Source organism: Triticum aestivum, chromosome 7B, assembly GCF_018294505.1.
Source record: "Triticum aestivum cultivar Chinese Spring chromosome 7B, IWGSC CS RefSeq v2.1, whole genome shotgun sequence".
Taxonomy (NCBI): Eukaryota; Viridiplantae; Streptophyta; class Magnoliopsida; order Poales; family Poaceae; genus Triticum; species Triticum aestivum.
In genome coordinates, this window is record NC_057813.1 from 518,326,108 (window position 1) to 518,336,644 (window position 10,537).

The following is a 10,537-nucleotide window of genomic DNA, read 5'->3' on the forward strand; positions in this document are numbered from 1 at the left end:
CACCGGCCAAAAAAAAGACACGTCCCAGCCAAACCAAACAAAGAAACAAGTGCGGAAGCTCCATCGAGCCGTCATCGCACGTCACCAGGAACGCCAGTTTTTCCTCTCGCTGGACCCATACTCGCCCTCCGGCCACATCCGCCGGAACGGAACCAGTCCGGCCACGCCGGAACCAGCAACCTCTGCTCCCGTCTCATGGTGTTGCTCACCAAGGCCGTCTGTTCCTGCACCCATCTCCTCTCATGGTGTTGCTCACCAAGGTCGTCTGTTCCTGCACCCATCTCCTCACGCCGCAGGTACATCCTCCTGCCACCATCCTCACCTGAGGCCGTCGGAACCAGCCACCTCCGCGCGCCGGCTGTTCCTGCACCCATCTCCTCACGCCGCAGGTACATCCTCCTGCCACCATCCTCACCTGTTGCCTACAAATAAAATGCATTCATGATGTCTGAGCAAATTACCTACATTACAAAGATACTTAACTCAACCTTTAAGGACTGAACAAAAGCATAAGTACAACATGGTGTATACTTTGTTTAGTCAGGCCAGTCGAGTCTGGATTAACCTAGCAGAAGCCAACTCATCTATTTTGAGGAAGCCGGCTCAATCCAGATCGGTCATCGTCTTTGATATTATGGAGGGAGGGGGGTACCAGTACCAATATATACAATGCTAAACATGCTTATAACTTGCCAGACATAAGTAGAACTTCAGGCATCAGCCGAATTTAGCACTCCAGCATTGAGCCGAGGTTAGATTTCAAAAGCTCGGAGAAGATGGGGGCTATAAGCATACTTTCAATTTCAACCCGCTTAAAAGCAACTATTACTTACTTGCTACCCATGTGCACATGAAAATTCAAGTCACTAAAGTAGAAATTTTTCATTAGGACAGTGAATGTTTACTCGAAAAACCAGCAATATAGCGTTCCAGTGCTCCGCATTCAAATAAAATTACGTTGTTGCAGGAGGAAATAACAGAAATGGTGATTAATTTGGCTAATTAGTAGTAATGCAGTAGAAAAGCCTTAAGAAGTAGCTAGGAGGTAAAAGACTATGACCAACACAACTGTACAATTAATTTATAACAATCTTATGCAAGAAATTAAGCATAGGCAATAGAATGGCAAATTAGATCGAGAAGATATGACCTCCTGGTCAGAAGGCCGAGGATCTTAGACCGAGGATCTTGGGGCATACGGTTCCATTCATTCATCCATATGAAGGTTGTTCGCGCAGAGAAATCCCATATTTGAACCTAAATATAAATAGACATGTGATCGAAGAAAAGAAACACAAAACTTTACACATTCAAGCGAAAATAATCAGAAATTACCGGCTCAGACTCCGAAGCCAGAATCTTGTTTGCTCTTTTAAAGTTCTCGACTGAGTTATCCTGATATGTTAAAAGTAAAAGTTAGAACAACACCGTCTTCTTATGAACTGAAGTGAAATTCATGCATGAAAACATATAGATCCTTTACAAAACCAACACTGCTTTCCAGCAAGTACACCCAATGCAAAGAAATCACAGCAACTGCAGAACGTTTCAGAATGGCACTTATTCCCCCAATCTGTATTGCTAATATCGTCATAATTACAGTAACCATCTAATCATTTTTGTAATGCAAAAGAATGCAGGTAATAAGAACATAAAGCTATAGGACATAGAGATGTCACAGGACAGAGGGCATCTGTATGATAAAGGGAAAAGAGGTATGTGTATGCCACTCACATGTCTCAACATAAGGTCTTCAATAAGCTTTCAGAACTTAGCCTAGCTTAATTTTATCAGTTTTTGATTATGAGAGGACACCAAGATCACAACCCACCAATACACCCCGGCCACCATCTGGTTTCTTCATACGAGAACAAACGGACACCACTGACTATAGTGTTTCGTCTTCCGATGATGATGACAATGTGCACACACATGTGGCTATGATGGTTCCCATAGCCGGCAATCTCACAGCCTTTCAGCCAGTACAACATGTTCAAACGCCAATCGGTATCGACCTTACGCATAAAAAAATTTCAGCTTGCATTTATACATTTGTTAACCTAAGTGGTCCACACAATGGTTTTTCAGGAAATCACTCTCGTGAAGCCACTTACTATGATCACCGTGTATCACTTCAAGGAACACAAAGCAGCATCGAGCATAATATTGGCTCAGATATAGCGGTTGGACTCAACACCTCACACACTGGTCTTGAACACATTGCTTCAAATGCAATCATTACATCTGACAAAAAACAGAAAAGGTGAGAACAATACAGAGCACGGCGGGATAGACTAACACCTGAAGAGAAGGAGAAAATCAATGCACACCGCAGAGCAGCTAGGAAGAAGAAAACAGACGAGGAGAGGAATGCCCGTCAGAGAGAAGCCAGGCAACGGATGACAGCAGAGGAGAAGCAACAAAGTAACACCCTTAGAAGGGCGGCCTACCAAAATATGATGGTCGAGGACAAGCAAGAGAGAAACAGCTGCAGAAGGGCGTCCTACCAAAATATGCCGGTCGAGGAGAATCAAGAGAGGAATTACTGCAGAAGGGTGGCATACCAAAATATGACAGACGAGGGGAAGCAGGAGACAAACGCCCGCCGAAGAGCACGTGTGCAGAACATACCACCCAAGGAGAAACAAAGGATGCTAGCTCAGCGCAATGCAATACTCACGGCTAGGCGCAACATCCCTTGCGCTGAATCCATCGCAATGCCGCGCCCAGATGCAGCTACCTTAGCTACGCCCAACCTGATGTCGACTACTCATGCCAGAGACCCCGCCGCTTCAGCTCCTTCCCCCCAGTTAGCGAGTAAGGCTGGTTACAGCTTCGAATCAGACGGTAATCCTCCCATCTCTACTCTACTTGTTATGTCCATGTGAGTTGGACCAGTATTTACCAGCTCCTCAACCGTGCAGGCGAGTACATTAGTCGTACCCTGGACAATAATGAGGCCGCCGACGAACTCATAAATGCCTCGCAGCAAACCAATGATCAGCGAATACATGAAAACCAGAATCAAGCCCATGAGCAGAGCCAGGAGACCAGAGCACAACATAGGGCTCACGAGCGAGCTCACAAACGAGCTATGGCGGTAAAGAACATTCAAGGGAGTGCCGGAAAACGAAGAGTGCACAGGAAAAGCATAGTAGAAGGTGAGAGGTCAGCGTTGCTAGATCGTCGTAATGCAAGCTTTGCAGCTAAGCGGAGGTCTCCACACCCAAGTACCTTGCATGTGAACAGAGCAGCAACAAGCTCAGAAACACCGCCCACAGGAGCTGCTTCACCGGCTTCCTCCCCTTCGTCGAGCACGCCGTCTTACACCATCGGGACCGATGGTAACCCTCTCACCTTTACTCCCCTCCCGGTGACCACTCACACTAAACCATTACTTACCGGCTCAACAATGTTGCAGCTGACATGGAAGCCTTCCTTAGCGGCATCATGGACGAGAATGGACTTTCCGGTGACCTCATGGATGATGAGTACTACCTATTTGGCGGTCAAGGTACTCCCAGGCGTCCTTCGCTGCCCGTCCCTCTATATTATTGGTTTATGATGTGCATCCCATCGTGACTTGTTATATCTCCACAATGCTTGCAGCATCCGACACTGATAGCACGGACCTCGATGAGCCCGTAGAATCCTCCAACACGGGATCTATCGACCTAGATCCTTTCGACTATGTCTACTCGAACATCCCAGACAGCACGCACATCCTGAAGCACGCGGCAAACTGCGACCATTGCAAGGCCAAGAAGTTCCAGTACGAGACTAACGGCTTCTGCTGTCGGAACGGGGAGATTGAGCTAGCTGAACGCGAGCCTATCCCAGAGCTGATGAGGTTATGGTCAAGCGCGGATGCAGACTCTCGGCATTTCCGAGAGAGCATTCGGTTCTTCAACGGGCACTTCGCCTTCACTACCCTTGGCGTCAGCCTAGACAACAACTACACAAACATGAAGTCCGGGGTGTACACGTTTCGAGCACATGGCACTATGTACCACAAGGTGCACTCGTTCGGTCCAAGATCTCGCCCTGAACATTTGCAGTTGTACTTCTACGACGACGATCCCAGCTTAAACCATCGCAAGGAGGCCACCAAGCAATTGGACCAGCACGTTGTCAGCAAGTTAGTGGACGTCCTCAGGGAAAACCCCTACTCCCAGCAGTTTAGGAGTTTGGGTGCCCATAAGGAAAATCTCGAGGAGTACCGGATAGACCTCAACATTGACCAGAAGCTAGACCAACGAAGATATAACAGACCCGTGTCATCCGAGGTGGCTGCGATTTGGGTCGAGGGAAGCGATCTAGCAAACAGGTTCAACCGCAGCATTACACTCTATGGGGACAACAACGAGAAGTATAGTATACATGCCACAGATGGCTGTTATGACCCGCTTTCGTATCCCCTCTTTTTCCCAAGGGGGGAGCTTGGTTGGCATCCAAATATCCCTAAGCACAATGTCCCTTGGGAGGTTGCACAACAACCAAGAAGAAACCGTGATAACGATTCAGGTGCGCCTGGTTGGTATGCTTATATGCCACAAAAAGTTCTCTATCCTTCCATATGGTACCTAACCTTCTTATTTCACGTCTTTCCACAGAGGGGAACAGCCGGTTGTGTGTCTCTGTCAGGGACTACTACTGTTACCGGCTACAGACGCGCCCTGCGATATTCAACCCCATACTGCACGGAGCACGCCTGTTTCAGCAGTGGGGTGTCGACATGTTCATCAAGATTGAGGGATGTAGGCTGAAGTGGATCAGGGACCACCAGACAGAGATACGTGCCGATCTATACCAAGGCCTTGTGGATAGCATCGCGGTTGGGGAGATGCGAGCGAGCGCTGTTGGGAAGAGGATTGTGTTACCAGGGACGCATCAAGGAAGCAACCGAGACATGAAGCGGAGGCATATGGACGCCATGGCACTGGTGCAGACATATGGGAAGCCTGACATCTTTTTGACTATGACATGCAATCCTAGCTGGGAGGAGATACTGAATGAGCTGCTTCCTGGCCAGACACCCCAGGACCGACCAGATCTTGTCGCACGCGTGTTCAAGGCCAAGCTAGAGACCATGAAACAAATGTTGTTCAAAAAACACATCCTTGGTGTTGTGGTAGCGTATGTGTATGTCGTTGAGTTCCAGAAGAGAGGCCTCCCCCATGCACACTTCCTGCTGATCATGAATTCAAATTATAAACTCGTGGTGCCAGAGCAGTATGATCGCCTCATATCGGCAGAGCTCCCGGACAGGCATAAGTATCCAGAGCTCTATGCCATGGTCGTGAAGCATATGATGCACGGACCATGTGGCAATCTTAATCCCAAAAATGTGTGCATGCAAGACTTGAAGTGCAAGAGCAAGTACCCACGACCGTTCAACCAGAACACCTTACAGGGGAAGGATTCATACCCGGTTTATCGACGGCGGGACGATGGTCGTCAGGCTAAGGTACGCCGTCAAATGCTGGATAACAGATGGGTCGTGCCTTATAACCCTTATCTGTTGCGGATGTTCAACTGCCACATAAATGTCGAGGTGTGCTCCAGCATCAAGGCCGTCAAGTACCTTTACAAATACGTATACAAGGGTCACGATCGAGCTTCATTCAGCATTGACCAGCCTGACAGCAACGGGGTTGTAGACGAGATTAAAAGGTACGTTGATGCGAGATGGGTTACTCCACCGGAGGCGATGTGGAGGATATTCGGCTTCAACCTTTCTGAGAGTTTCCCGTCGGTCCTACAGTTGCCGCTTCATCTCCCTAATATGAATAGTGTCACGTTCAAAGCAGGAGAGGACCTGATCGATGTCGTTGCCCGTGATAATGCATCTAAATCAATGCTGACGGAGTATTTCCTTGCTAATCAGCAGCACGTGTGGGCTCGGGATATACTGTACAAGGACTTTCCGGGAAGTTTCACATGGCAGAGACAGAAGTACTGGAGGCCGAGAGAAAAGCAGCACCAAGTAGGTCGAATCGTGTCAGCCCATCCAGCCGAGGGGGAGCGGTACTTTCTGCGAGTGCTGCTCAACCATGTACCAGGCAAGACATCCTTCGAGGACCTGCGGACCGTGGACGGTGTGCTCTGTGATAGCTTCCGTGAGGCTGCCGAGAGATTGGGCCTCATCGAGGCCGACAACACGCTTGACGAGTGTCTTACAGAGTCAACACAGTTCGCGATGCCAGCCTCACTCAGGAGGCTCTTTGCAACAATCTTGGTATTCTGCGAGCCAGGTGACGTGCGCGGTCTATGGGATAGGCACCTAGAGGCGATGTCTGATGACTACCGCCGATCACACACGTGCTCAAAGGCAGTGGAACAGATGGTGTTGCTTGACATTAGGGGCATGCTACAGTCCATGGGCAAAGACATAGCGTTGTTCCTTCTTCCGGACATCGACGAGACCTATGACACTACTGGAGGCGAGGCCAGAGAAGTCACCGAGGAGTCATCCATCGAGGTTGACGCGAACGATGCTGCTTTAGCGTCCTCACTAAACCCTGAGCAAAGGCTTGCATACGACGAGATACTGGCAGCAGTCGATGCTGGTGATGGGGGTGTATTCTTTGTCGATGGCCCAGGAGGCACCGGGAAGACCTTCCTATACAAGGCACTACTCACAAAGGTTCGAGGCGAGGGCAAGATCGCGGTGGCTACGGCGACGTCAGGCGTCGCGGCTTCCATCATGCCTGGAGGAAGGACAGCCCACTCGAGGTTCAAGATCCCACTCAGCATTGAAGATGGGGGGTCGTGCAGCTTCACCAAGCAAAGTGGAACAGCCAAGCTCCTACACATGGCTTCACTCATCCTATGGGACGAGGCCACCATGACGAAGCGGCAAGCGGTTGAGGCACTGGACAATAGCATGCGGGACATCATGGGACGACGGGACCGACCATTCGGGGGAAAGACTGTCGTGTTCGGTGGGGACTTTAGGCAGGTGCTTCCGGTCGTCAGGAAGGGGTCACGAGGTCAGATAATCGATGCGACCTTGCGGAGTTCGTACCTATGGAAGGGCATGCGCCAACTAAGGCTCGTCACCAACATGAGAGCGCATAACGACCCGTGGTTTGCAGATTACTTGCTAAGGGTAGGCAACGGCACCGAGGAAACCGATGAGGAAGGCAACATAAGGCTCCCTGAAGATATTTGTGTGCAGCCAACAGAGGACGGCGTTGACCTAGAGAAGCTAATCGACCATGTATTTCCTGCTCTAGACAACAACATGGCTGATCCAAATTACATGACATCTCGAGCGATCCTCTCCACCAAGAACGACAACGTTGATAAGATAAACACACGCATGATAGAGCGCTTCCAGGGCGAAGAGAAGATCTACCACAGTTTTGATATTGCAGAGGATGATCCACACGGCTACTATGCCCCAGAGTTCCTGAACAACCTGACTCCCAACGGGCTGCCTCCGCATGCGCTCAAACTGAAGTTAAATTGCCCCGTTATACTGTTGAGAAACATTGATCCAGCTAATGGGTTGTGTAACGGCACAAGGCTTGTGGTCCGGGGTTTCCAAAGGAACGCCATCGATGCAGAAATCGTGCTAGGACAACATGCTGGTAGGAGGGTGTTCCTTCCTCGGATACCTCTCTGCCCATCCGATGACGATATATTCCCTTTCAAGTTAAAGAGGAAGCAGTTCCCTATTAGGCTCAGTTTTGCCATGACAATCAACAAGGCGCAAGGGCAGACCATCCCGATTGTCGGAGTGTACCTACCGGACCCTATATTTTCTCACGGTCAGCTATACGTCGCATTGTCTAGAGCCAATGCGAAGAGGAACATTAAGATTCTCGCCATCAAGGACAACGACAATGGTAAGGGCAAGGGTAAGGGCAAGGGCAAGGAACAAATCAATAATTCAAATAAACGAAAAAGATCTGAGCCCTTATTAACGACCATGAAGAACATAGTCTACAAGGAAGTCCTTAGCACATGAAGTCACCAGATCAAATTATAGAAACTCAAGGTAAAGTTTTCAATTCTGCATTACAACCACATACTATTGTAGATCTTAATGCACACTGACCTGAGTTTGTTGCTGCGTAGTACTCGAGGGTGCATAGTCAGTCTTCAGAAACCATGAGTATTCCTTTCGCGACATCTGCCCGTCCTATACTTGGTCAAAGATGCACCTGTTTAAGCTGGAAATAACAAGAGACAGCGTGAAGTTTCCAACATATGCAGGAGGAAGATGCTTGGACAATGACTTGGTAAAGAAGAACAAAATTACTAAGGTTTCGTATTTCTTTCTAATTCATATTCTCTTTAATATGGTAAAAACCTGAGTCATCTAATATCATATAGCAATAAAAATAATGACTTAAACTTCAGTTGCATATAATCTCTTGTTAGAAATACATGGATAAGGAACTATGTATCTGATAATTTATGAACAACCCAAATTTCAGCTGAGTTTGCCATCAGTGAGCTCCTCATATCTATACTATTAAAGGATGAGTCTTTCAAGCTAATAGATACTTCTATATGAACAAAAAGAATATAATCAGTTCATCTACTTTTTTCTGTAGCTCTGTGATAAGATTTAGCACGCAGGTGTCCTTAAATTCTAATACTTTCTTAAACATCAATTTCAGGCTCAAAATTCATTGCAGAATGTGTCCAAAGTGCCATGTACAGGATTGGAAACATCAACCCTTAAGCTATTCAGATAGAGCGTTGCAGTGACCGGTGAATGAGTCATATTAGACCCTGAATACAAGCACCACTCGGAATGGAAGCTTTGGCCAGTACCACTATAGCGTGTTCTACTGAGCTTATTTGCCAAAAATTGCCATGACATCTGTACCGCCAAAAGCAAAAACTACATATTGAAATTGACCATGGCAACAATGGGTTTAAAATTGCCATGACATTTTTACCGCTATAAGATGACTGAACCAAAATGATCTTCTTGCAAAAAGATGTCAAATATATGAATTTGCCATATCAATTATTGTTGTTTCCCAAACAAAAAACATGGCAAATTTGCAATGGGGGTGCATATCAACTTCCCATCACTGCAAAACAATTTTTCCATCATTTTTAGGGGGGAGGGGGGGTCACATTTTTATCTCCAACTTGCCATGTGCGCTCTAGAACAAACCACAGAATGGCAGCCTACAAAAAAATGTTGCAGCAATGTGCAATGGCAGGACACAAAAACACTAGCGAACTTGTATCCTGCAGTTGATACATCGTAGATGAACTGGAGGTGTCACAGATGCAGGGTCGAAGAAAAAAATTGCCATGTGAAAATGAACTATCTAAATTTAATTGCAAATTGAAATTTCAACTCACTAAATTACCATCTTCCACACAAAATTTGCCATGTCAAAATGCATACTCGTACCACTGGTGTCGATGCTGCCAATCGCTCTGTCCAGAAAGGCACGTTTCAGACATGCTCTGCTTGAGATGCTCAGATGTGGGCAAAATTTGAGACCAAGTTGTTGTAACGTACCACACATGTTGAGGACGAGGTTCGTTCGTCGTCGTCGTCAATCCACCGGGTGATCTTCTCGCGAAGGGTGCCGTCGAGCACGTCGTGTACTGGTCCATCCACCGGTAGATGGGCGTCTCTGGCACGTTGCCCATGACCATCGTCCTCGGCCGCGCCAAGAAGAGCCGCACCTGCAACACTGAGATGAGCATAGCCACCACCATCCCCGTATCGATGCTGCCGAAGACGGCGCCGAGGTAGAAGTCCACCTTGTCGACAAGCCAGAGGAAATCGCGGCGCCGTGGTAGGCCCCTGCGCAGGCAACGTGCCGAAGCCGTTGTAGGGCCCCGCTGCGGCGTTGAATAGCTCCACTGGAGGGTCGGTCGCCGCCGCCGCCGCTCCCTGCTAGCAGCACCTCTGCTGCCTCCCAGGTCGCCGCCGGCGTCGCTCCCCGCTTGCCCTGCTGTGGCATTGGACAGCTCCGCTGGTGTGGCAGCCGCCGCCACCGCCACTTCCTGCGAGCAGCACCTCCGCCGCCTCCCAGGTCTCCGCCGCCGTCGCTCCCCTCGAGCGCCTCCCCGAAATCTAAGCCACCGACGGGGCGCTGCGAGGCCTCACCGGTGAGTGGCGGCAAGGCGCGGCTGCTCCAGCTCGACTCTCTCTCTCTCTCAGTGAAGATGATGGGGATGGGGAAAAGAAGCCCAGAAGGAAAAAGTGACGGTGGAGAGGATAAGGCGTTCGTTCGGGCCGAGGAGTTCCTGGAACGAACGAACGAGAAACATGACGTGTCAAGCACATGCTTCAAGATCCACGCCAATTGATCTAACGGTACAGAACACGTTCGGATCGAAACACAAAGCGCAGTGCGTTCGGAAGTTATCAATTCCGCAAATTTCAGGTGATTAGCCCTTCAAATGAGTTTACGGGAAACAGAATTGGCAAAAACTCCGTACCCAATCCAAACAACCCCTAATCCTAACCGTATATCGATACTACTCATCTAGCTAGCCTTGTATATACTCCCTCCGTCCCAAAATTCTTGTAGGGTACAAGAATTTT

The 10,537-nt window shown here is 48.6% G+C and overlaps 1 protein-coding gene across 4 annotated transcripts; it reads right to left on the minus strand.

Moving 5' to 3' along the window:
• Positions 1–12: 12 nt before the first annotated feature.
• On the minus strand, positions 13–9,931 carry LOC123157176 (uncharacterized). 4 transcript variants are annotated; one of them, XR_006478794.1, is made up of 7 exons: positions 9,748–9,931; positions 9,500–9,669; positions 9,389–9,414; positions 8,066–8,180; positions 1,336–1,395; positions 1,151–1,257; positions 13–415 (listed from the first exon to the last, which is right to left on the minus strand). XR_006478794.1 is itself a non-coding variant. In XM_044575429.1 (6 exons), exons 3-6 carry the CDS (start codon positions 8,138–8,140, stop codon positions 206–208), a joined length of 459 nt encoding a protein of 152 aa, XP_044431364.1. In that variant the 5' UTR covers positions 8,141–8,180; positions 9,500–9,669; positions 9,748–9,931; the 3' UTR covers positions 13–205. The 4 variants fall into 4 exon arrangements, 3 of the variants coding, with proteins under 3 accessions (XP_044431364.1, XP_044431363.1, XP_044431365.1); XM_044575429.1 differs by lacking the exon at positions 9,389–9,414 and having other exon boundaries at positions 13–422; XM_044575428.1 differs by having other exon boundaries at positions 13–422; positions 9,500–9,931.
• Between the last annotated feature and the right edge of the window lie 606 nt (positions 9,932–10,537).

What these genes read in the sequence shown, in the direction of transcription:
- LOC123157176 (XM_044575429.1), bottom strand. Translation starts at nt 8,140, where the DNA reads ATGTCGCGAAAGGAATACTCATGGTTTCTGAAGACTGACTATGCACCC. An exon ending in CTACGCAGCAACAAACTCAG is followed by an intron (nt 1,396 to 8,065) that starts GTCAGTGTGCAT and finishes TTAACATATCAG; the next exon opens with GATAACTCAGTCGAGAACTT. An exon ending in TGGCTTCGGAGTCTGAGCCG is followed by an intron (nt 1,258 to 1,335) that starts GTAATTTCTGAT and finishes ATTTATATTTAG; the next exon opens with GTTCAAATATGGGATTTCTC.